Here is a 27,656-nt window from a genome sequence, read left to right as displayed (position 1 = left end):
AAGCATACAGAGACTCCAACTACTTAGTATGTAATCTTACTTGGCATGGTATAGAAATATTGGTTCCAGCAGTTTCTATAATTCTTGGCAATTTAGAGGGTGAGAATTAAAAAAAATTCTGCATTTATTTTTATAATAATCATCCAAATAGCTCAAGTACTATCGAAAAGGTTGACCGACTATGGACTTCCCAGGAATTAGGAGTTTTCTCAGAGTATAGGAAACACAGCCTGTGTTAGACATAGAATGGAAGTAAACCTGAAACCGGTGCAAACAGATATACAGCACTAATATATATATATATATATATATATATATATATATATATATATATATATAACATATGTATATCCTCACACCTGTTTCAGGTTTACTTCCATTCTGTGTCTAACACAGGCTGTGTTTCCTATGTCAGCACCTCATCATCAATAATGCATGTCAAGAGGGTGGGCCATACTGAATGGCTCAGTTTAATAGGTGAACCAGCCCCCTCCTCAACCATAGCGGGTGCATAGACAGAGAAGGGGCTGGCTTTCCTATTGTACAGAGCCAAACAACAGTCTCCTGTGCTGAGCACCAAATGGAAGTGGATCTGGGACTGGCACTGACAATGCGAGACTGGGGCATATTTGTTAAGTGGGCTGTATTAGTAACTTGTAGATATCCCTAAGAAGAGACATGTCGAGTTTCCTTGCCTTATTTGATGCATATTTTGAAGCACTTTGATTCAAATTCAGCAGAGGATTCAAAAGGAACAGGAAATATAAAGGAAACCCATAGGTCTCCTCCCTGCTGAATCCACTTCAGTCTTTGGTGCAAATTTTGTTGTTTTTTTTAGTCAATGTGTGTATATTTGAGGATAAAATTCATTTTTAAAGCTGGAAAACCACCTTAAAAGACTGATTGGAGATTGATAACTACTGATAAAACTGTTATTAAATTTGAAGAATTGTTCAAGCTTAAGCCAGGTAACTAGTGATTTTGGTGAGAGTCCTTACAGTCTTCAGTGTTACTGGTGAAATAGCTAGGCAAATGCATACCTTGTGTTTTAGCAGCATATTACATCAGGTGCTTATTTGGGGAATACTAAAAATGGATTCTAGAGAAAGACAAACTTCTCAAACATTCAAATAAACAGCTAAAGTAATTGCTTCTCAAACATCTGTGACGCCATCCTGATCACAAATATTGGTTAACATACTTACGGAACAGTCACAAGTTGCAGGAAGCAACATGTGGCGGGCAAGGTTTACAAATGGTTAAATAGCCACAGATTTTTGGGGGCATTTTTTAATCTATTAACATCAATCTCTTTCCTTAAAAGTTTAATGTTGATCATCATAATAAAGCATTTACTAGTCGCATGGTGATGGAGGGACTCTTTCCCATGAATCTCTGTGCGATATCCTGGGTCGAGCTAATCACTTTTTTTTCCCCTCATGAAACAAACCTAGGTCAGAAAAAAAGTTGCATGCACCATTTTCTTTTCTCTATGTTTTTTAACCATTAAAAGTCTATAGGACTATAAAAAAGGGATAAAAAAAATTGGACTGCATATGTACACAATCTGAATATCATTGCTAGGTGATACTGGAATATAAAGACAGTGGGGCAGATTTATCCTAAGGATACACCATCAAAATCTAAGTTCCCGTGTACTGTATTCACATCAGGTCCAGCCCTACACTTGCCAATAAAACAACAATAAAACTTGGAGCTTCATCAGGCACAAGGATGAAGGTCTACACAAGTCTCCTGAACAATAGAGATTAGAGACAAAACCTGCAAGATCTATTTGCACTGGAGTGACATGAAATACATTTGTAGCCGCTTTCAATTTGCTGCTACACCTCTTTGTTGGGGGAAGGGGGGGGGGAAAGGATCAGCGTGACAGATCTATCAAATAACAGAACATACAGTTTTTTATGGCTGCTTTTACAGATCCCTCCAATAGATTCAAGTCTATGAGGGATCCATAGAAACAGTTAACCCTTGGTGTGCTTTTTTACACTTGAGTGCGCAGCCCATTTGTATGAATATGCGCTCAGGGTAGAATAACTATACATAGTACCTGACAAAGTCTACACATCAGCACACGGAGATGCACAGCCACTGAGCATTGACAGATGGATATTGTACACACATGGGGCCTAACATAGCTCCGCTGTTACAAAATACATATGGCCACAACATTTGAAACCAGCATCTGTGGGTTCTTTCAAAAAACATGGGAGAACCACTAATAGCATATTCTCAGAGATCAAGTCCAGGAGATCTGTGGTAGCCACTGTTACAACCAATGAGATTACTGGATTATAAACCAACTGGAAAAATGATGACATCACAGTATAAGCAGAATTCAGAGGGGGAAGTCCTAAGTATACTTACGTAATGGAACACCTTCAGATCTTTTACCTAACTTTCTGTTGCTTTATCACTTACCAGACACATTTTGGGCACAAGCTATCCCACTGTTAAAGGCCTGCTTGAAGCATAAAATCGGTCACCATATAAACCACCAAAACGAAGGAAATAATCCCCTTCTGTAGCCAACACCATTGCAAATAGATTACCTGTTACACAGAGGAACTGCCACCAGTGTCTTATGACATTCCTGCAAATGTTAGTGGTACAATGACTTCTCCATAGGCAACATTGATGGCCTCTAAAGAGCAGCCTCTTATCTCAAGTGTGGGTATAAGAATGCCCACATCGTTACATAGTCTAAATGTTTCTCAACACAGTAGCATTCACATACACCACCTTTATGTTCTAGCACCATTTATATGCTCCTGTTGTGTTAGAACAACACAATCGACCAACACAAACTTTCAGCAATTGTGTTGATTCTTGTAACATTCGGACTGTAATAGTAAGTTCACTTATTGGCAGCAGTACAAATACTGAGCACCGTGTTTGTGGATGGATTTTACATTTCACCTACTTGCATTAATGCTAGAATGAAATCCAGAATTTGCAGGACTCAGTGTCACACACTGAACATTTACAAATATACTTCTGGACATTTATCACACATACAGAAATTCTCACACTTTTACCTTCACTATACTGTTCTCTGATCTGAATGTCAAGGTTTCAGATTAAAGGTCAATGTAATCGGTACAGGCACTTATATTTAAAGAGGGCCTGTCCCTTCTCCTGACTTCATTATTGTAGGAAATACCTGTATAATAATAAAAATCTATTTTTATAAGACCGAATTGTGTTGCTCCTCCAGAAAATGTATGAATAAATTGACAACTGGGTGTTATCAGCCCCCCCTCAGCAACCAGGTGTCCCTACACAGTATTGCACTGTCAGCACGGGATTGTCTAAGGATACCCTTCAATGATAAAGGAAATGGTAAGAGCCAGTTGTCAGAGTTATACATCTTCGGGGAAAATAATGCAGAGTTCAAAGATAATACACAACATTGTTATTTTAAGTATATTCCAAAAAAGAAAAAAGTCAGGAGAGTTGACAGATGCTCTTTAAGAGGGCTTGTGACAGCAATTCAAGCTCTACCCCATCAGCAGAACACCAAGGAGGGTGGAAACAAAATATTGGGAGTAGAAGTTATAACCTGGCAGCATAATGAAGAATATTATTGTGTTAATGTATAAACAGCTGGACCGGCAACTGTACGGACAAGCATTACTGGATCCGTCAAAAACAAAACATTAAAGTTATCAGGTTTATAAAATACTATTTTTACAGAGCTCGAATCATTAAAAACAAGATCACGAAATACAATCCCAGCAATGTTCTGTATGATGTGCAAACTGAGCCATAATATTGTCACAGTGATAAAAAAAAAAATTCAAGGGTTTTTCGCAGAAAATAAAACTAATGGCTGTTCTAGATTTAAGCTAAGTTAGGGAGGGGCTGGCAATTCCTGGCATGACAGCTGATAAAGGCGACATCTAGCGCTCCCATCATTGTTTACCAGAAACAGATCTATACCTTTCTTAGGGACTGTGCCCAAAAATAAAGCTTACTGAGACAGTGTTCTGCTCAAGTGACAGAGTTTCAGTACTAGGCCTAGTAAGCAATGAAGGACCCCTGAGTCAGCTGATCAGCAGTGTTTCCAGGAGCAGAACCCCATCTTATATTAATAGTCTGTACTAAGTACAGGCCATTAGTTTTGTAGTCCTGGAAAACCCCTTTAAGGTTCTCTGAATAATGGATGGAGCACAACGCTTTGTCAGAAAAGTTTACATATAAGGCAGTGGGGTAAATTAAGATAGTCCAGAGGAACACTTAGAAATAAAACATGCAAAATGTAATACTGATACTGAAGTCTTAAGATGAACCTGCCTAATTATCAAATAAAACCCTAAGAAAAATATCAAGTTCCACGTGTGTCAGACAAGACAAAAGGTGACCACCAGTTTTTAGTTTGTGTTTTCTTTGGTTGTGATGGTGACCAATTGTTTAGCAGCCTTGGCGATGTCATAAGCACATTGAATGACTTGCTGTGTCACCAGCTGAATGTCGGTGCTTGGACTGGACTCTATAGGCAGGGTCTTTTTGCATTCGGTTTGCAGTCGATAAGCACTGGATGTAAGAAGTCGTAGTGATGTTCTCACCATGTCCGACTTGGGTTTCTAAGAAGAAGAGAGCAGAAATGTCATCACAGAGAAATGTCAAGTCTTCTTCCAGGAAGCCCATGGGCAGTCTGCTAGCAACCAAAATTTTGCACCTGAATTGTTCTAAAAATTGTCATCTCCCATAGGGACAATAAACTTAAGTAACTTTCTGGTCAGAACTTTTAGTACAGAACCCAAAGCAGAGATTTTTGACATCCAAATACTTTCCTCCATGCTCTTTAAACACCTTGAGTCATATTGTAGGCATAATACAGAGTATCAGAAGGGAGTGTCAAAAAAAAAAAAAATCTGTGGCAAAGGTCTCCCATGTGCATGATTACGGTATTTCCTTTATCTGAAAATTGAACTTGAATTGAAATAATTGAACTTGATGAAAGAGAGCTTCAGTCGTATTGTGTTATTTGGGGAAGGGGTTAACAATGAGTGAGAGTGGGGGTGCTTTGTCTGCATCACCCATGTTTAAAGGGAGTCTGACAGCAGTAAACTGGTTATACACCTAATCCCAGGTAAAGGTGATTCTACAGTTTTTAACTAAGCATATATTTGCATAGCCTATAGAAAGGCTATCCCAGACATACCTTTAATTTATTAATCCCCTCAGCTGTTTTTGAATTAGCCCGCTTTTATTGCTATGCTAATTATCCAACAAGGTGCACTCCAGAAGTTCAGCGAGCACTGTGTGATATGTGTACATAGGGGGAGCTGAGAGCAGGGAGGCTGCTGCTGTTGCTGATTCATCAGCCTTCCCTGCTCTCACCTCCCCCTGTTTACACACATCACACAGTGCTCAGTGAACTTCCGGAGTGCACCGTGCTGGATAATTAGCATAACAAATTAACTAATTGAGATAGAACGAGTATGTGTACAGCAATTTCAAAATAATTCAAACATTGGCCAGGGTGTCAAGACACCCTGGTCAATGTTTGAATTATTTTGGATAATTAGCATAGCAATAAAAGCGGGCTAATTCAAAAATGGTTGAGAGGATTAACTATTTAAAGGTATGTCTGGAATAGCCTTTCTAAAGGCTATGCAAATATATGCTTAGTTAAAAATGAGTTTTCCCAATCATAGAATCCTTTTAAATCAATAGAAATCCATACAGGGATTCATGATTATATCATTACTACGATTCATCATTGGATTGCTCCAATTTGTATTCTCTCAATAAGGCTAGGTTCACCCTTGCACCGGGCTCTGCGTCGTTCGGATCAGCCATGTTTATGCTGAAACTGGTAGAGAAAAGTCCTTCATGCAGGACTTTTCTCTCAGCCAATTTTCAGCAGAGTTGGAGACGCAGACACAGATGTGAACCTAGCCTAAATGCTATGCAGAAAAAGGGAAGGGGTATAAATTTACGCTAGGTTCACACTATCTTCACATCTCTACAATTCTACTTCGTCAGAGGACAACTTAAATATTAACTACAATGGAGTCTGATTTGGAAACTGTTCTCCACATAGAACATTTTCCTCTGCCAATTTTCAGATGGACACTGCAAAGGGCACCAAAATACCTTGTCCTGGCCCTGCTCACCTGATTGTCAAATGTTCAGCGCCAAGCTTACCTTTGGAAAGAGGGCTGCCATTTCTGTCACTGCAACGTGTATTCTTTCTGAACATGGTATATAGCTGCAAAGACAAAGACCAGAATTTATGAAAACTAGATCATATTTATATGGCGTAGGCATCCTGTACTTTCTGTATACCTATCAGGCAGGCACGGCCTTGTGCAATAATACTACACAAGTGCTGTAGGTTATCATGACAGCAGCTTTTCTTATATACCAAGGGCATACAGGAAAAGTACATATGGTAACTGCTAAATGATGCCTTGCATTTCTTCTGCTTTGGCCATACAGATTTGCTTCTAGTGCCTGAATGGGACTTTATCCTAGGAACAGGAATACATGAACACACTACTTTCCATGTAATTCCTGAATACTACAGAAGATGAAAAGTGGTAAAGCTTAGACTGGATACAGGTTCTGTAATGGAGGTCCTTTAGCCTTTAACCAGAGATGAAACCTGGGCAACAAATCCCAACATGACAGGAAGATTACAGTACTTGTTAGCAATTGTGATATTGTATAGTGGGATTTCTTGCCATATTTAGTATTCAGCGTATTGTAAACATTACACACAAAGGGGAATAAGAAGCAATGCATTAGATGCAAACACCGCAAACACATACACACAGTATTAATGCCAAGAGCAGCACTCTGATGTATCACACTATCTGCACTAGGATTAGTAGTAAATGGGGCCAAAAATACATATCATGAAGTACTTGCCAAGAAAGTAATAGGATTTTTATTTTTGTAAATTTTTTTCTCACTGCTTAATATCTTAAACTCCTGGTTTGTCTAGAAGTTTACAGCTTAACATGGACTATGAATAGCAGCACTGAATGTAACAAAGACGCTTAGTCCATGATTTCTCTCATCATAACTGTCCATAATTCCATGTAGTTAAATTTAGAATACAGACAAAGAAAAAATACATTATTGTAATCCTGCTTCAAAGAGGAACATGACTATATCTGAGGTATCTAAGCATCTACAATGTTACACTCCACACAATGCATGGCAAGGACACTTCCTATGACTACTATATATAGCTCAAACTACAGCATAACAATCCCTGACAGGAAAAGCCTGCAATTAGTATCCATAGCAAGTAATATACACCAGTCAGGAAATTCAGTTTTAGACATGCAATGAGTGTTCAGACCAGAGGTAGAAGAAAAAAAACAAAACAGGACTGGTATCATTTACTCTGCCAGTGTGAAAAGCAAGACACAAGCCTTTTATCACATTAAACAGAAAATAAAGAATATTACACTTCCATATAACAAAGTGTATACTGTACTAGCATTACATGTTAATAATTTACTTCCACCAATGGGCATGACAGCTTGCAGCAAAGAGAGACAGGCAAAAACAAATAAATAGAGAGGTCACTGTGCCTGGGAAACAGGGACAGAGGCCGGAGTACCAGGAGGTAGAGTCTGGCTGCTGGAGAGTCAATGGCTGCAGTGGGGCTTTCTCTGCCCAAGGAACCAATGTGCTAAAGCAACCAAGGCTATGCCTCAGCCTGCGCACACTTTCACGTTCAAAGGGCCTGTGTCAGAATAAGCGGAGGACATGACAGTAAGACAAAATGTCAAAGTAGAAATGACTTCAAGAAATACATGAAGATTCTTATAGGATGAAAATATGTTGGTACTAGACGTAAGCAAACCACTACAATAATAACCAGGGTCCGAAATACAGCGTGACCGTAACAAATCAGCAGGATTTCTGCCCTATCAATGACAAAGGCTCGCTATTCAATATAAAATCAATACATATATAATGGTATTTTATGCTACATTAGGTTTGTATTTAATGTGTTTTGGGCTACATTAAATTACTTAACTCTGTAGGTAATATGGAATAGAAAAATCATGTATAGAGAAATAATTTTAGCAAAAGTGTTTCCCAATGAGCTACTTCTAGATACTGTAGCATATAGGGAGCTATTCAGGCACTAGAATGCTAGATTTCTCTTGTGCATCAGCGCTACAGCGGTATTGAAAGCCGCTATAGGCAGTAAAACACAGAATACCAGTTTTCCGCTCTTCACTAAAAGTGACTATTAGCACTTGCCAACAGGATTCGCCACAACACAGAACGACTTCAATAAAGAAAACTTTCTGAATAAGACTTTGGAACATAGACCAACATATTAAATGTGGTTGAAAAAGAAATGGCAAGTACAGAAGAAAATAGAATAGAACCTTTTCTCACCTGAAAACCTAATAGAAAAACCTACAGCAAAACTACAAATTAAAGTATTAGCGCACTTCCTAGTAACCTCCTTGGTGTCCCATCCTTACTTATTGGGAACTTACGCTCTCACAAGCAGCTATGACGTGACAGAATTGTGTCACAATCCCTCCATTTTCTTCCACTTGTAGAGAGTAGAAATATGGAAGGTACAAATGATAAAATGGATATTAAAGCTTTTCAGTTTGGTACATTTTGCTCTGTCTCTCTCTCTGCTCGGTGTATCACACTGAATAAATGCTGGCACTTGTAATTTCTACAGCAAGAAGAACCAATGCTCTATACAGTACATTGTATTAATGCTGCATTTAAGAGTGGTTTTCTGGGCCCCAAATGGAGCTTTCATACTAATGTCCTATCTTTGGGGTGTTCCATCTGTGTGGGTCCAATACCTCCATACAGATCAGCTGTTTGACAGCCTCCAGGATCTGGAAACTGCTGTAGTGGATGGAGAGCAAACTGCTCCTATACAAGTGATAAGAGCTGAGCCGCAACCCTGTCCACTGCATAATGGTGGTTCTGGGGAGTTACAGCGTCACTCCTATTACTTGGATAGGAACAGTCTACACATGCTTCCCATTCACTGCAACAGCACTGTAGATAGGTCATCAGTATGAAAACTCCACTTGGGGCCAGAATACCCCTTTAATACCAGAAAGACAGATGCAAACCACTTGCCATCTATGCACTCTTGAGAAATTAATATAGTGGACAGGTATACACTTCTGTTCACTACTACACAGCAAAAGTGTCAAAGAAAATTACTCAATAACACCTTCTAAATACTACAAATTTTACCTTAGGGCAAGGCTGGACAAAACTGGTTGACCATAATGCAAAGATGACTTAACAAAACAAAACAGCCAGTGTGACCAGTTTTTGCTCCATTCCCTTTATGCATTTTCAGTGTGCTTTCTGTGCACCCACACTTTTACATCCCTGGTTTCTTTAGTTTACATTTTAGCAAGAGCTACTAGTCCTAAAAGTTGTCCAGGCCTAGACAAGGAAAGACTGAACTACACTAAATTACAGATCTGGATGGGGAATAACTGTGAGAATGGTGGCGAGTGATTCAATATGAGGGGTGAAGGAAAGGTCTGCGTCAAATATGACCCCGAGGCAGCGGGCATGCTGCCTAGGAGATATAGTAAGGCCTGAGACTGCAATGGATACATCAGGGACAGATCTGTTAGATGGTGGAAACAGTAGTAGTTCAGTCTTAGAGAGATTTAGTTTCAGATAGAGCGAGGACATGATATTAGAGACAGCAGAGAGACAGTCACTGGTGTTCTGTATGAGTGCAGGGGTGCTGTCACGGGAAGGTGTGTATAATTGGGTGTCATCAGCATAAAGATGGTACCTGAAGCCAAATCTGGCGATGGTTTGTCCAATGGGGGCTGTGTAGAGAGAAAAGAGCAGGGGGCCAAGGACTGAGCCCTGAGGAACCCCAACAGCAAGGGAAAGAGGGGAGGAAACAGAGCCCGCGAATGATACACTGAAAGTGCGGTCTGAGAGATAAGAGGAGAACCAGGAGAGCGCAGTGTCATTGAGGCCGACTGAGCGGAGCATAGTGAGGAGAAGTTGATGGTCAACAGTGTCAAAAGCTGCAGAGAGGTCCAGAAGAATAAGAAGAGAGAAGTCACCATTGGATTTAGCCTTTAGTAGATCATTAGAGACTTTTGTGAGAGCTGTTTCAGTAGAGTGCAGAGCGCGGAAACCAGATTGTAAGGGGTCAAGCAGAGAGTTAGAGAGATAACGGATTAACCGAGAATAAACCAGGCGTTCCAAAAGTTTAGAGATGATGGGGAGGTTAGAGACGGGTCGATAGTTAGCAGCACAGGATGGGTCCAGGGAGGGTTTTTTCAGTAGCGGGGTTATAACAGCATGCTTGAAGGAGGATGGGAAGATTCCAGAAGAGAGAGAGAGGTTAAATATTTTAGTAAGGTAAGTAGTGACAGCAGGGGACAGAGATTGGAGAAGGTGTGAGGGGAAGGGGTCACTACTGCAGGTTGTAGGGCGAGATGAAGAAAGTAGCTGGGAGACTTCCTCTTCTGTAACAGGTTCAAAAGATGAGAATGGACAGTCTGAAGTGCGGCTGGTGAGGGGATCAGTACTATCGTAGGTGTGGGAGTCAATGCCACCTGGGGCTTGGGCAGTAATTTCCTGACGGATCTTATCAATTTTATCATGGAAATACATGGTCAGGTCATCAGCACTAAGGTCTGTGAATGGCGTCTGTACCTTGGGTGTGAGTAAGGAGTGAAAGGTTTCAAAAAGCCTTTTAGGGTTGCTGGAGAGAGAAGAGATGAGGGCGGTGAAATAGTCTTGTTTGGCGAGATAAAGGGCAGAGCTATATGTTTTAAGCATAAACTTGAAGTGGAGGAAATCTGCAGGTGAGCGTGATTTTCTGCAGAGACGTTCGGCACACCTAGAGCATCGCTGGAGAAATCGTGTCTATGGCGTGTGCCAGGGTTGCTGCCTCCTATGTGGGACTTTACGAGTGGAGGGGGGAGCAACCTCATCCAATGCATTTTTGAGGGTTTTATTATAGTGACTGGTGGCCAGATTGGGACAGGAGATTGAAGAGATGGGGGACAGGGAGGACTGTAGAGTATCTGAGAGGTGCTGGGTGTCAATAGCACGCAAGTTCCTATATGTGTGATGGGTAGGGGCGTCTTGTGAAGGGGAGAGAGCACTGATGGTGAGAGATAGAAGGTTGTGGTCAGAGAGCAGCAGAGAAGAGTTAGAAAATTTAGAGACTGTGAGGAGTCGATGGAAGACTAGAGCAATCGTGTTACCATCTATACGTGTGGCGGAAGAAGAACATTGTGAGAGACCAAGAGAAGTGGTTAATGAGAGAAACTGTGAGGCAGCCGGGGAGTGAGGGGGGGCAATAGGGATGTTAATGTTACCCATGATGAGGGTAGGAATGTCACTGGATAAAAAGTGGGGAAGCCAAGAAGCAAAGTGGTCCAAAAATTGGTAGGGTGAGCCAGGTGGGCGGTAGATCATGGCTACACGTAAGGAGAGTGGGCGGAAAAGTCCCCTGATTTCAAACAGGGATTAGCAGGGAGCCAGCTGGAGATAGCTGGGGACCAGTAGAATCTCAACAGTGGTCAGAGAAAGCATGATAAACAGACAATTGTCTCCCTTGTAAAGATGTCTGTATAGAGGACACTGCATTGAATTGTCCAACCAGTAGAGAGGAGTGTTGATTTCTGCTACTAGAGATGTATGTATTTTGCAACTGAGACAGCGTGGGTACCCCTTTAAAGGATAGGTTATGAATAAGATCAGTGGATCAGGGACGGCCCTTCTGATCAGTTGGAAGGGATTGTGGCGCTTGTGCAAGCGAAGTGATCCTTCCATATTTACACTGCACAGAACCTGTTTTCTTCTAGCAGCCATGCAATATAATTACAGCCTTACCCTGTACAAGTGAACAGCATGTAAATACATTGCATGGTAACTATAAAACAGAAGTGAAATGTAAACAGTAATGGAGTTTCTGCAAACAGCTGAGCAGCGGGGTCCTGTATGTTGAATCCTGACTGAGGGTAGGTCATCAATATCAATTAATTAGAATAATCCTTTTAAGGGATTATCTACCTTTAAAAAAAAATAAATTGATGACGTATCATTAAGATTGGCAGGTGTCAGTCTATCAGGACCCCTGCTGATCAGCTATTTCTCAACGTGTGCAGCTCCCAGCATTAGTATTATGACACTTCTTTTACACTTCTTTCTGTTCTCATTCAATTTCCATCATCATAGCTCTTAGAGCACATTACCTTGACCTCCACATTGTACAGTATATTGCTACATTTATTGACCATTTTTTGTAGAAAACTAAGTACACTGTAACTCAACTTACCTGTCATGTTTGTTTTCTTGTGCTGCCCTAAGCAGCTCTTGAATGTTTTTGGTGATTTGTTCAGTCTTCCGAATTACATCCTCAGTGCTGGGTAGAGTGGAGCTTGCATCTATATTAGGGTCATCCATTTCAGGAATGGAGCCTTCTCCATGCCAGGCCATGCTTCTCTGCCTGCCCTTCCTACTCGAGCTGCATAGACAGAGGACGCTTAGGAAAAATATTTCTGTACAATAAAGACATTTCACTATTTATGTCTTAATGCACTTGGAATTATTAACTTCCATCTACACAGTGCATGGCTGTACCTCGCTGACAATACAATCAGATTAGAACCAAGTGAGTGAATTTTAGGCCACAATGATTTTTAATTGCCTTTGCTCATTGTATGCACATGTTCACATGAAGTGATGCACTCAAATATGTTAGTAACAGCTTATATATATGGAATCTGTAAACTTTTGAGAGAGATTCATTGCTTCTACACAGACCAAAAAAAAAAAAAAATATCACAATATAATGCAAAGGCATAATAAAACTCTTAGGCTAAAGCCCTACGCAGCAGGTCACAGCAGAAAAGCAATGCGGGAAAAACAGTGATGCATTTCAGAGTTTTCCACTGTGGACTTTCTGCTTCAATTACACCTATAGGGAAACCATCGGCCAATAGAGCACAGGTTTGGAAGTTCTGGGTTTGTTTGGTTTTTGGGGTAGGTGACCATTTTTAAGATAACAAGCCTGCTACAAATACTGAAGTTCATACACTCCAGGCTAAACTTATGTCTCACTATGCTCTAATCCTGTGTCAAAAAAATGGACACAGCTGCCCAAATTGTGATTTTTCTGAGAACACAGCCACAAGTGTCCTATGTGAATAAAACTAATCCATTCAGAGAAGAGTGTGTCCAGCACCATGCCGCTTGTAGTTTACAAACTATCCATATTTATTAGGCTTCAAAGACATTAAAGAAAAAAAAAACATTCATAGTAAACTATGATAACACGTGTAAGAAGGAAAAAAAGAAAAAAAAAAAAAAAAAAAGTGAAGCGGCAAACTTCTCTCGCTTTATTGGTAGCTCAATGCAGGACAAATATTGCACAGCTGAAATATGCCATAGACACAGACTGTAGGGGGAACGGACGATTCGTGTTTCCACGCTTCTTCCGGCCCTCAGTACAATATTTAGTGCAGCTATCTTCTTTTTACACTCCCCCGAGTAGACGTAGAGACAGAAGGATGTCACTAAGACAGTACTGCGCGTGTAAGACCGTTCTGTCAGATGAGCATGGGGACTCCCAACCCAAAAAAGAGGAAATAGGGAAACACCAGGCCCACCTGAACCGGTTTAAACAAAAATACAACACCTTACTAATATTTGTATACAAAACACCAAGATCATTGCAGTCATTGAGACAGATAGTAAACTAAGACTAAAGACTACTTCATAGGGTCTGAATTGTGTAAGAAGATGGAACTACAGTTTGCATTTTCACAATGCCTGTCTTCCTTGAATTACTTTTTAACTACAGCTTAATAGATATGGGCGTTTCTACAAGTGACATGATGCTGGACACACTACTCTCTGAACGGACTAACAAGCCTCTAACAGCCCGGGCACTGCTGCACGAGGAAGAGCTGTTAACGGTTAGCTGAACGGGTATTAGATTTAGTGCTGTAAATAAAACCAATCACATCTGACCACAGATAATGCTACATTGTTCAGCAGTAAGATATTAGATGGTAACAGATAGTAAATAAGATTGGCAATTGGACCAAGTCTCTGGATCAACATCCTGTCCCACAAATATCTAGCTCACATAACCCATGATATTCTTACTTTCAAGGAAGGCATGCAGGCCCATCTTGAACTTGTAGAAATGATTAAACATCACCACATCATGTAAAGAATCTCTGCCTATGAATGTAGTAAACCTTAGAGGATGCCCCCTTGACACAGTTACAGGTCAAGGTGTAAAGAGATCATTAGTAAGATCTCTGTATGGTCCATTCATCTATTTGTACATCATAATCAGGTCGCCCCTAAACCGTCTCTTTTCCGAAGTCAAGCCCAAGTTTGATAATCTGTCTTTATACTCTAATCCACCCACCCACCCCCTCCCCAATAACCTTGGTGGCGCGCCTCTGCACCCACTCTACTTCAGAGTAGGTTAGCAAGAATCATGGTGGCGTAAATGCAGTATTATTTACTACAGTGTTCAGTACATACAGTATGTTCACATGGAAGAATTTGGAGAGGATTTTGAGACAGATTCTGTCTCCTATTCATTTCAATGGGAGGCAGATTTTTTTTCAGCTAGCAGAAAATAAATAAAATACCGTATTTTTCGGACTATAAGACGCACCTAGGTTTTAGAGGAGAAAAATAGGGAAAAAAATTTTCAGGCAAAAAATGGTAAAATATTTAATATATGGGATTTGTAGTTTTGGAACAGCTGCAAGACCACATTGACAGGTGACCCTGCAGCTGTATGGGGATGTATAGGGCGTTTTTTTTGTGGGGCCAGGTGTACTTTTTAGATATACCATTTTGGGAAATGTTTATTGCTTAGATCACCTTTTATTTAATTCAGAGGCAAAACAGAGAGAAAAACCCGGCGGTTTAGCACTTTTGATTTTGATGTTCACTGTACATAAAAATATTAGTAGACCGGGCATTTTCAGACACAGGGATACCTAATGTGTATGTTTCACAGTAATGTTATACTTTTATATGTATTCTAGGGAAAGGAGGTGAACTTTTATTTATTTTATTTTTTATTATATTTTTTTAAGTGTTTTTTTTTTTTTACTATTTTATTATCCCCCGCCTAGGGGGCTTGAACCTGCAATCATTTGATTGCAAGTCCCATAGACGGCAATACAAGTGTATTGCCGTCTATGGGAGATTCTATACATTACTATCGCGGAGTGTCATAGACCAGCTGCGATAGGAATATATAGCTATGACAGGCCTGGGAGCCTTCATTAGGCTCCCAGCTGTCATCGGAACAGGTCGGCTCCTGCGGCCTCGCCGTGCAGGAGCCGGCCTGCATCACTAAAGGTATGGGGCCGGTGGGGACCGGCCCCGGGGCTAACTGACTGCCGGGACCTGCAGAGGAGGAGCGGATTTGCAGCATGGCCGCGCTACTGCCACCGCTGGTTTTCTTCAGCGGCAGGAGCGTGGCAATCTGCAGGCCCCGGCAGCTAAGACACTCCCCGGCATCTGCTGTAATAGACCGGCAGATGCCGGGGACTGCAGATTATCACGCTCCTGCCGCTGAAGAAAACCAGCGGTGGCAGTAGCGCGGCCGTGCTGTAAATCCGCTCCTCCCCCCACATTCTTATAGTCCAAAAAATACGGTAAATGTCCTGCTCATTCTTGAAATTTCTGCTTTGTGCACATACCCTAAGGATACATGGACATGATAGTGAATAATGGCCATGTGACTTTTTTTTTTTTATGACATCACACAGAAGCATTAAATTCATTGTCCGTGAGTGGGGGCTATTCACTTGACCCTTATTTTGACAGTCCATTAAAATATAAGTCAAATCCTGTTTTTGGCCGGTTTTGCAAATCCCTCCATACATTCAAAATGTATTGAGAATCCGCAAAAACAGGTGCCCTTGGGTGCAAGATGGCCATGAAACATGGCTGTTTTTCAAGGCACTTTAGTTGGCTGAAACTAGCCCTAGACTAGATTGCAGGACTATTTTTTGAGCAGCAGCTTTATAGGTGCTACTAGAAGCTCCATAGATAAAACAGTAGGAGCAGAATTGGGAGTTTTTGAATGAAAAATTCTTTTTTTTAATTTTGATTCATCGGAGGAAAAGAAATGCTGCAATGCTGCACATTATCTTTAAAATGTTTAGCATAGATTTTATTATTGTTAATACATCACACATTCTGGACCTACCTTGTTTCTTCCAGCTCTGCATCATGGAGGGTATTATCATAGTCACTTTCAGGTACACTGGTCTGCTTTTCTACCTTTGACCCCTAAAGTGAGTGAGCAGAGACTTTACATATTTACAGATTTTAAAAGGGTGTGAAAAACAAATTACCAAATGCTCTAGAACACCTAGACCCCATCATCTGATCAGTCTGTTCTATCCTAGTCCAGAAACATAAAATAATGAAAATGGTTGGTGTACCAGTGTTCCCATACCGCACTGCCACACACTGAAACAGGACCCTTCATGTCCTCATGAAAGTGCAGTTTTATATACTGCTAGAACTGTTGAATACTGAATTCAGCACAATGTCTGCTTTCCCAATATGTGCTCCGTTGGAGGAGATATCGGTGCCATTAGTTTCAGCACCGATATCTCCCCACTGTCAGCAGGGCGTTCCTCACAGGTCAGCGTCATCGATGAGCTGTGAGGAATGCCTCCCTGATTGTACTCTAACATAGTCTTGTACTGTCAGAGGGGGCGTTTCTTACCACCCAGTGATGGCACTGAGCTGTTAGGAATATGCCCCAGTACAAGTTTATGCACTTGCATGAGGACATGAAAGGTCCTCTTCAAAGAGAACCTTTAGCCACCGATTCAAGTTCTTAGCATCTGGAAATTTTCTCCACCATTCCAGAAAAACTGCAATAAGTTTTAGTTTCAAATGTGCCATTAAAGTTCTGCAATGTCAGAAGGGCAGTGTCAAGGTGTTGAGGGGGGACATAATTCCGAACTCCAATCAGAGGCAGCCAGTGTCAGAGCTCAGAATCACCCCCCTTGCTTTCTCCTACCTTACAGTATAGAGAAGAAATACCATATCAGACACCAAAACTCAAGCATTGATTGCTAAGAAATGGTGGGATGGTGAGAGCTACAGAAAAATAAAATTCCACCTGTGCTAGAATCAGTGGAGCAGCAGCTATCAAATGATGCAAATGGCTGGATTTGTTGAAGGTGGTGAAAGGTCTTCTTTAATCCTAACGTCATCTGCTGACTGCATAAAGCAGTCCGTGTATTCAACTTCTGTCTAGGACGTCATTTTACATGTTCTAGTAATGTATTCTAACAAACATATGAAACATTTGCCATCAAAAGAAACCGTTTCTAAACATGTTCTTGTTTGGAATGAGAATAACATTTTTTTTTATTTTATCCTGAATACAATTCATTATTTATTACCTGTGGGTTATGTGGGATATCATATAACCCCGGCCATTATCATCACCATAACATTATTAATAATAATAAATAATAATAAACGTAAAGTAAAAATTAAGGCTGTGTTTCTGAAAGGTGCCAGACCATAGAAAGTTCCTGCATTTATGGTCATATCCCTTGGCAACCGATCAATACAATAAATGGTCACCATTAAGATGGTTAGAGAAAATCTTTTAAGCCAACCCAAAAGTAAAACCCCCTCAACATACAGCAATTAAATCTTTGCAGTACCTTCCTTCGTGATCACTCACCTCATACTGGCCCAAAATGTGATGTTTATAGCTCGATGCCTGGGGTTATAACCGGTGTTTAAATTGAGCTTACTGGTCAAGTATGCGAAGGTCCAGCAACAGGAGTTATAGGAGGGTGTAACCGGGAGCTAATGTGATAGGCTCAGCCATTTTGGAGCATAATATTAAATGCTCAAAAGGATAGAAATGGGAAATGGGAGGGGGGCAGTTTGGTTTACGTGCAATCACTATTGGTGAAACTATGCCCACTCCTGCTGCACTGAGAAGGGGCACAAAGGGAACAGTGTGACAAAGGTCATTAAAACATGAGGATGTAATATTAGTGTCGGACTGTTGTTCTGTCTGTAAAGACCCTAAAGCCTTCCTTCACGTTTCTGATCAGAATACTGATATAACCCCTTAACATGGGTTGAACAGAAATTAGGCAAAGGACTATGTTAATATTCTTTAAGGAAGCACACCAACATTTCTGTAAGTTGTTGAAGTAGGTGATTCTTTTGAAGGTAATCTTACAGGTAACTGTTCTTTTGAGATGATTGAGTACTATTCGAAACGGCCGTTTCGAATAGCACACACCCAAACGAATGAATGGAAGCGTCCGGCATGCCGACTTTGCCGGCCGCTTAACCCCATGAGTGCCGGCTGCGTCCATTCATTTCTATGGGTGCGTGCTATTTGAAACGGCCGTTTTGAATAGTACTTGCTCATTATGAGATAGCCACTCTTTCCCAGTCCTATGCTGTGTCATGTGACTAGCAATCAGACTCTCCAACTGACCCAGCGTATTATATGTGCACAGGAAGTCTGTATGGACTGGATGCCAATAGATACTAATGATACGGCACTCTAATGTAAATGTCAGAATGGTGCACAGGAAGGGTCTCAATACATACTGAACCTACAGAAAATAATTCTGCCACTCGTGATTTCTGGAGGAGAATACACTCCAGTTTTTTGGATTGCTAATATTCACCTGCATAATTCACACGAACTAGATGTGGGACCATCTAACAGGCTAGAGAATATGTTTGTGGAATTTCTTCTTTAACATTCTAATGCTACTATTCTTAATCTATTGTGACTGTAGCTTCTTCAGTACAGTAATACTTGTTACGGTAGTATTTACAATGGTTTGACAATACCTCCATTGGACAGTTGTATGATTTTATTTTGCGATGAGAATATTTTTTCCTGTATTCTTCCTAGAAGAGCTTATCAGTACATAAATGAGGAGATCAGATGTATGTGCTGATGATAATCCAACAGTCTGTCTGACAGGAATCTTTATCTTAGTGGAAATCCAGCTTTAGGCCATACACACAGCAGTGACCTGTGCAGGATACCTTTATGTTGGCACACCAAGACACTTTGGTTTCAAACTTCAGAGCATGTCATAGGGTGGCGCCATATAATACCATGTTAGGGAGCCTTCACACAGAGTATACGCTCCTCTCATTCTGAACGTAAAAATCCTTCAGAATGAGCGCGTAAAAACCAGCTCCCATTGACTTGAATGGGTGCCGGCATACGAACACTACCCATTGAAATCAATGGGAGGCTTTTTTACCTATCGCTTTCCCTATACGCACGTATCACATTGAAAGCAATAGGGGGAAAAAAGCCTCCAACTGATTTCAATGGGTAGCGCTCGTATGCTGGCACCCATTCAAGTCAATGGGAGCTGGTTTTTACGTGCTCAATCTGAATGACTTTTACGTTCAGAATGACCAGAGCGTATACTCCGTGTGAAGGCTCCCTTATAGCGGATTATATACATTCCACAACTTTGTCTAAAGAATTTATATGGAACCAGAAAGAAAAAGCTGCATGTCTCTAAACAGGTGGCATTTCATGTACAATAATTCACTTGGATGACACATTCATATAGATGACCATCTGTATCTATATAAGCAAATAAAGGGGAAGTGGCCCCAGCCAAGAGAACTGAAGCCCCTTAAATAGCAAGGGCTCAAGTCAGACCTCTACTGATCAAACCATGCTGGAAAATCCGAAGGATAGGCAAATACTGTATTTTAAGTTAAGTTGTCACAGCAACTTTAACACTTTGCAGACAACCCTGATTTACATTCATAAATGAATACATTAACCAAGAAACAATATGGAAGTTGTAAGGAGAGATTTCACTAAATTGGTGCAATCCAAAAATTGTGCAGAGCAACTATATTCCACTATTCCTCTAATATAGAAGCACTTAGGAAAAATGGATCAGTTGCCAATAATAATCAGGTTCTCCCCTTGGTCCTAGGTTCGATAAATCTCCACCACTGTGTTTCCATGCATATATATCAAGGCTGGAACAGTAAGCAAAGTGAATCCCGAAATGGAGGAGAGATCAATTCCTACTTTTTACTAAAAAGAAAATAACCTGCAATTAAAGATTGTGATTAAAACATATCTGGAGGAGGCCTCCAAGCCCCAGCTGCAAATAAAAGTATAATCAGACAATGTGTAAGAGTCAAATCTGGCAAGTGAGTGAGTGGATACAAGACCTTCTGGTGTGAGGATTAATTATACAGAGCATCGTGCCGGTAGCATTAAATGGTTGTGAACTGTACATGGGCAGAGGTGATGAGGTTACAATGAGGCATTGTTGCTTCATGCAGAGAAAGGACTGTTAGCAAAAAAAATGGCAAAGGGAGAGAGATGTGGGGCTCGTATGGAGAAAGTAAAGTCTCCACTGAGCAGAGCTAACTTAGAAGGTACTTAACCCTTCGTGTGATTTCATCTCTTGACCAGGAAAGCGTGGAGGGGAAGGAAGGCAGGGATGAAGAGGAGGTCACATATGCACTCCTCCCGATCTGAAGGAAAAAAGAAAAACACTCGAGATACCCAAAAAATAAATACGGAAAAAAAACCAAGATATTGTTTGTATGGAGGGTTAACTAAACACTTAAACTAGAAAGGTAGTGTAAAAATATAAAAAAAAATAAATTATTGTGATTACAAATATATGTTTTGTTAGACGCACGTTTATTTCCTTGGTGTGTTAGAACACCAAAAGAAAACAGAGAAAAAAAAAAAAAAAAAAAAAACACAATCCAAAAATTATATAATTTCATGCAAAACTCCAAAAATGGGCTAGCCAAAAACTACTGCCACCATCAATTTAATATTTGGTTGCACACCCTTAAAAATAACTGAAATCAATTATTTCCTACAACCAACCAACAAGCTTCTTAAGAGAGTTCACACAGTTTTTGGAGCAGATTTTGACGCGGATTCCGCCTTAAAATCTGCCTCCCAATTGAGTTCTATGACTGCGTTAACACTGAGTTTTTCGGTGAAGAAACGGACTCAAATTCCTCCTCCTAAAAATGCCTCACCATAGGACTATATGGTGAGGCATTTTTTAGAGGAGGAATTTGAGTCAGTTTTCTGACCAAAAAAACTCCGTGTAAACGCAGCCTACAGGATCCGCTAGCTTCCCCCCCCCCCCCCCCGCTTCCTAAATCCTGAAGCTGATTTTTTCCTCTTCAAAATACTCTCCAAAAAAAACTTTGTGTGAACATACCTTTACACATCTCCACAGAAATTTTGGACCACTCTTATTCTGCAAACTGCTCCAGGTCTCATATTTCTAATATATGAAGGGTATCCTCCCAAGAGCAATTTATGATCTCTCCACAGCTGTTCAATTGGATTTAGATCCAAAATCATTGCTGGACACTTTAGGACTCTCCAGCGCTTTGTTTCCATCCATTTCTGGTGCTTTTTGAAGTATTTATTTTTCTTGATTATTGTCCTGCTTGAAGAACCACGACCAAGGACACAAGCCCACCTTTCTGACACTGGGCCCTGCATTGAGACCCATAATGCTATGGCAATCTTCATATTCCATGATGCCTTGCACAGAGTCAAGGCACCCAGTGCGAAAGACATCAAAACAACCCCAAAATATCTTTGAACCCCCACCATATTTGAATGTTCTTTTCTTTATAGGCTTCATTTTGTTTTCCGTAAACAGAAGGATGTACTTAGCCAAAAAGCTGTATCTTTGTCCCATTTGTCCACAAGATGTTTTCTCAGAAGGATTTTGGCTTATTCACGTAAACTTTGCCAAACTGCCGTCTAGCTTTTTTTTAGGTCTCTGTTCGCAGTGGGGTCATTCAATTGTCAATGGATAGTCGGCGCTGACCCTGGTGCACCTTGACCCTGCAGGACAGCTTGAAGCTTGACGTTCTTTGCAACTTGATAGGGACTGCTTATCCACCATGTGGACTCTCCTGCGTTGCAACCTTTCAACAATTTTTCTCTTCCATCCACGTCCAGGGAGATTAGCTATAATGCCATGGGTCGTAAACTTCTTGATTTTGTTGTGCACTGTAGACAAAGGAACATCCAGATCTCTGGAGATAGACTATTACTTGCACAGGTGAGTTTGAACAAGCATCACATGCTTGAAACAAAGTTATTTACCCACAATTTTGAAAAGGTGCCAACAAATTTGTCTGGCCCATTTTTGGAGTTGCGTGTAAAAAAAATTATGTTCAATTTACCTTTTTACCTCTGTTCTTTTGTGTTGTTCCAATGCACACAAAGGAAATAAAAATGTGCAATTGCAATAATTTTCTGGGAGAAATACTTACGGCCATGACTGTATAAACAAACCAGTGAATAAAAGGATACAAAATACATATGTGTATTATTTAGCAATTGTATAGACCTCTGGAAAAAAAAATGTGCTAAGTTATAGAGGAAGCAGGGGGATGTATCACTAAGGGCTCGTTCACACCTGCGCCCAGGTGTCCGTTCTGCAGGTTTCCGTTTCCTGCATAAAACAGAGGCAGGAGACGGAAGCCTGCAGGAGTTTCATTTGAATGGGTGAGAAAGATGTCCGGCCGTGAGCGGCAGTGATCGTTTTGCGCTCTCCGCCGTGAAACCGGGTTTTTTAATCCGGACACAGAGTCGGACATGCAGTACTCTGTGTCCGGATTAAAAAATCTGGTTTCGCGGCGGAGAGTATAAAATGCTCAACGCCACTCACGGCCGGACCCGGTCTGTGCTTTCCGTCTTCTGGCATGCAGAAGACGGAAAGCACAGAACGGAGAGTAGAACGCAGGTGTGAACCTAGCGTAAGCACTTGATCTTTCAGAAGTCTAGAACGTCTCAGTGATAACCTCTCCAGACTACAGACTTCAAAAATGAACAATAACAATTTGGAGGTACATCTAGGTGTATGATGTCAAGAGTATGTTATATAGAGCAGTCTCTGATTATCTGTAGCTTACCTGCAGTGCTCTGAAATGTAACATTATTCTTCAGAAAAAGTAACATTACAAGGTAAAAAAAAAAAAAAAAAAAAAAACTTCATAGAAACACATATTAGGCCATGTGTGCAGAAAGGGAAGTCATGCAAAGAGCAAGAGAAGCACTAAAATTACTTACATGAGGCGGGAAAGGCTGCAGTCTTTTAATACTTTCTTCTGGGTAAGTGACTTCTCCCATTGGGAGGTAGGGCTTCTGGGCAGATCCCGTCTCATACATAGACATGGGTCTACTACCTCGTCCTGAAGGCCGCCTCTTTAATGAAGGTGGGTTGGGGAGGTCTGTGTATTCGGACCCAGCTGGGACCTGATATAGGTTAGTTGTGGCCTGCCTCCTGAGGTTGGTATTCTCACACTGCAGTGTTTGTAGCTGAAAGAAAGTTCAGTAGTGGGACTTTGCTTTGAAAGGGCAAGTAGGGTGACATACAATCAGCTCTACAGTAGAAGACTTTTATGCACAGTACTAGTAAGCAAGCATGACAGTAGTTCTCAACATGAAGAGCAACTTTTCACTTAGCACCAGTGTTGTACCTTTCAAAGATGAGAGTATGGACCTCAGAATAAAAAATAAAATAAATAAATTAAAAAAAATTCTAATTAACCTACCGAGTCTGCTGGTTAAACAAGCAAAGCATGCTCAATGAATGCAAAAGGTATTTTGCTACAGGTCTTGCTGGAAGACCCAAAATCATAATAGTACAACTATTCTGAGCATCTGGACAACGTAGAGAAAAGAAAAAAGGTTATGCAAAGCAACAAAAGATTATGAAAATGGAAAGAATGGTTTAACTGGAATGCAAGAAAAATTCTTTCAAATAGGTTTTATTAAAATTTATACAGTTTGTACATAAAAAGGTAAAAAAAAAAATTGTGATTATCTAATAAAATATACATTTAACATCAAAGTTCCCAGAAGCCATGGTTGCCACTAAAATTCCTGGACTATCATAGCAGTAAAGTATTACAAAGTAGTTCCACTCATTTTCACTCCAGCGTATAGAGCGTGCCTAAATGACAATTCCCTTTCTCCTGTAAAATTCCAGACTGTCCCATCACTAGTGAATTGTGGTTTATGTGATACTCGGAAAGGGTAGGTGCACATGAAAAAAAATTTGCAGCTGATTTTCAGATTGACTGCGCCTCAAAATCAGCCTGAAATTCCAGCTGTCAATAAAAACAATGGGAAGCAGCTATGAATGTTTCATGTGAACCTAGCCTAGGGATAAACTACCTGCCTGTACTAAGGTGTAATGTGTAACTATAGCATTTTCTCAAAGTTGACCAAACCGTAAAGAAAAAAAAAAAAAAGGAAAAGTCCTAGCCTTGGGAGATAAGCCACCACTAGAGAGGTGTTCGGCAGCAGTTTAATCCCCTTTCCACTACTGAGAACACATGAACACTTGGCAGAGCCAAGCATATATGTAATATGGGGAAGGGTAGGCAGGTATGGGAGGAGAAGCGGTTAGCTGAAGGAGCACTAAGATGTGTACACAGGACCCTTTGAAACACATTTCTTGTTTTACATTTTCAATCTCTTTTCATTAGTAAATGTGGCTGTATGAAACTTTATAATATATCGTCTTAGAACAAAGTGGTACATTCTGTACTTTCCAGCAGCCTTCTGGTCCCCTTAACATCCCTAAAGATTTCATGTAAATGTTCAGGAAGCATCCCCACCCCAAAAATCTAAATCTACCTGCAATAAGGCTGCGTTCACACGGAGTAGCACGCCGATCATTCTGACAAGTAAACAAGTGTCAGAAGGAGTGCTGTAAAAAAGAATCCCATTGACTTCAATGGGTTCTGTCTTACGCGCGCTACCCATTGAACTCAATGGGAGGCTTTTTACCTATTGCTTTCAATGTGAACCAGACCTCATCCGGGAGCACAACAAACTTTTTAAATTAACCAAGATTCTCCATTTGTGCCATTTCATGATAAGTCTTTGCAAATATTTCCAGATTTTAAAAGGAAAAAAAACAAAAAACAAACAAAACCCAGTTAAGCTGTATAAGCGAATGAAAACATTCATGGCCATCATGCGTATGGTCTATTGGGTAAAAAGTTTTATGTGTTCTTTCTCCTTTTTACATGACAATAGGGGGATGTTAGTTGCTTTGGCATTTCTTCTTCCATAGAAATAAAACTGCAAAAAAGTGAGAACTTTTGCCACTAACTCCAGGCAGGATCAGTCTTATTTTTCCCAAATGGAACCATCATTAAAAATTAGACAAGGCTCATCCATTGCAGATTATTTTGACAGCAGGAATAGCGCCTGATCATCTTCATTTAGTCTCTTTTGCCAGTAACTGTGAAAGATTAGATACACATCACAGATGCTATAAATTTTCTAGTTCTATCCTACTAATATTCTGTACAGATGATATTCGTTTAAAGTGGATCAGTCAGGTCTGCTATGAATATGTTCATATCAATTATGTTATACAATATTCTCAAATAAAAAGCTGCAAGGATTCAAAAGACAGAGTGTCCTCCTGTCCAACCCACAAAGAGTGACTGCCTGCCTGCATGAGTTCATCAGGAGACTGGTCTATGACTATATACGTGGGCTCTCTAGGTTAGTCCTAGTAACATTTATAGAAAAATACCACCTAGAATTTTTAACCACTTCAAACTAGATACTGAAATAAGTATAAATTTTTTTCGATTTAGTTTTGCTATTTTCTTATTGTAAACTTTTGCATCTAATTTTTTTTTTGTACTTGATTATGGGGGAATACATCCTGCCCGAGCTGCTAACAGCAAACAGAGACATGCTTTACAGCAGCCACATGGAGTATAGAAACCTATAATCTGGAGTTTATTCATTGACTTCAGAGTAACTGAGGCATGCTCTGTGACCTGTGCAGAGAACACTCCGCACGAAAAACCGCAGTGGCAACGCATCGCATTTTTCACGCAGCGCTTTTCACAGAAAGTCCGCAGAGGTTTCATCTGCAGACTTTCTGCATCAATACCACCTATAAGGAAACCACCAGATTTCCGTAGGTATAATTAACATGCTGCAATTTCCAAAACCACAATGGTTTTGGAAACCGCAGCGTGTCTGCTGCATGTATTTTCCCGCAAAGTGGGGATGGGATTTGAGAGAAGTTATAAACGTGACCATGTCCTGTGCTTGGCTCAATATAAGAGTGCTCTGGCACAATAAGCCATGGATCTTTTTTTAAAATGCACTTTAGGAAAAATTTTTGATGAAAACAACTACATTCAGTCATTTTAAGAAGAGATCATAAAAACGTATCAATGGACGCAAAGTATGCAAGAAAGGCGCATAAAATGTACCTTTTGTTTCATTCTTTTTATCTCAATATGTCTGAAAACTGCACTGATGAATGACAAGGTATTTTTTATACAGATTGGAGCCCTTTCTGTTTTCATTTTTTATACTAATGACCTATCCACAGAAAAGGCAATCGGGATCTGCTTTCTAAAGGTCTGACTCACATCAGTTGTTCTGGCTGCCCTGGCAACTTTATAATGCTGGAGCTGTGGTACTGCAATTCCGTGCCTATTACTTGAATAGGAGCAGAGCAGCTTACGACACCATCCACAACAATATCTTCATGCGCCCAGAGGTCAATAAGTATCGGTTGCCTTATTTCCTTTCCTTCAGTAAAAGTGCACCTAAAACCAATTCTTTCTTTATTTTATAAATCCATAATGCAGGTGATAATAGTAAACTTATCAATACATTTTATTAATGAAAAAAAAAAAAAAAAATCTTCTTTCACATGTTACTTCCCTCACGGTCTCTGAATATGTCTTTACCCAGAGGTAACATTAGCTCACTGAAGTATATGGAGTAGAGCTCTGAGGAAATTCTCAAAAGCTACAGCAGTGTCTATAATCTCACTGCATTGTCTGTCCCTCCCCCCTTTCCATAGACTTCAAAGGCTTGGAGCTTCTCTATTGAACAGTATTTCAGAGATGGTGGTCATTGCAGGAGAAGAGGAAGGCAAAAAAAAACTAAATAAATATATTAAAGTATATTATCACCTGCTCTACTGATTCATTACATTAGAAAAACATGTTTTCATACATTTTAAATAGTCAAAGTAGTGACTGAAGTTCTGGATACTTTGAAATATTCATGTTTTGCAACTTAACATTCAGTGAAATATACCCCCACCTGAAAAGAAATGTAATACCAAATTCAATAGAAAAACAAGAATTGCATATCTACAAGCCATACATACTGTAATCCAAATCATTGTACACTATAGTCAAGTGCCGTCAGCATATTGTAGGGTAGATTTTACTTTTTAAAAACAGCATCACAGCAACATTTCATTGAGCAGACAAGTGTTTGGCACTCATCCTTCACTGCTATGCGGTGCCAGGAAGCAATTGTAGCTTCAATTTATTGCCATTTATTTGATGGATGCCTTATTCACCACAAACTCGAGGTTCAGGGCAGTGCTGTTTCCTGGCCAGGTCAACAACTGGTTGTGAACCACTGTTAGCATATTTTTGATCTGTGGTAGTGAGCTGAATCTTGTTGAAAAGGAAATGGTGTATTGTTGGGAAAGAGAGGAGAGAGTCCATGTATTTTCTTGAGTTCAGGGTAGGGCTGAGTACTTAATTTGACTAATTCGCCATTCTAGAGATGAGCG

At 40.3% G+C, this 27,656-nt stretch overlaps 1 protein-coding gene across 6 annotated transcripts in view; it reads right to left on the bottom strand.

Annotated features, from left to right (window-relative positions):
• Positions 1 to 2,167: 2,167 nt before the first annotated feature.
• The window catches only part of GIT2 (GIT ArfGAP 2), a 68,609-nt gene continuing 43,120 nt past the window's right edge, over positions 2,168 to 27,656 (bottom strand). For 2 of the 6 annotated variants that reach the window (XM_075276586.1, XM_075276584.1), the window contains exons 15-20: positions 23,141 to 23,389; positions 20,464 to 20,553; positions 16,229 to 16,311; positions 12,314 to 12,502; positions 6,178 to 6,241; positions 2,168 to 4,607 (exon numbers count right to left, since the gene is read on the bottom strand). In XM_075276586.1, the coding sequence (XP_075132687.1) occupies positions 4,395 to 4,607; positions 6,178 to 6,241; positions 12,314 to 12,502; positions 16,229 to 16,311; positions 20,464 to 20,553; positions 23,141 to 23,389 (888 nt within the window). In that variant the 3' untranslated portion in view covers positions 2,168 to 4,394. Of the gene's footprint in view, positions 4,608 to 6,177; positions 6,242 to 7,577; positions 7,733 to 12,313; positions 12,503 to 16,228; positions 16,312 to 20,463; positions 20,554 to 23,140; positions 23,390 to 23,896; positions 25,329 to 27,656 lie in introns of those variants that run through there. The other 4 variants (XM_075276590.1, XM_075276587.1, XM_075276588.1 and 1 more) reach the window with 4 other exon arrangements.

This window comes from Leptodactylus fuscus, chromosome 1, assembly GCF_031893055.1.
Source record: "Leptodactylus fuscus isolate aLepFus1 chromosome 1, aLepFus1.hap2, whole genome shotgun sequence".
Taxonomy (NCBI): Eukaryota; Metazoa; Chordata; class Amphibia; order Anura; family Leptodactylidae; genus Leptodactylus; species Leptodactylus fuscus.
This window is presented reverse-complemented; position numbering and strand designations above follow the sequence as displayed.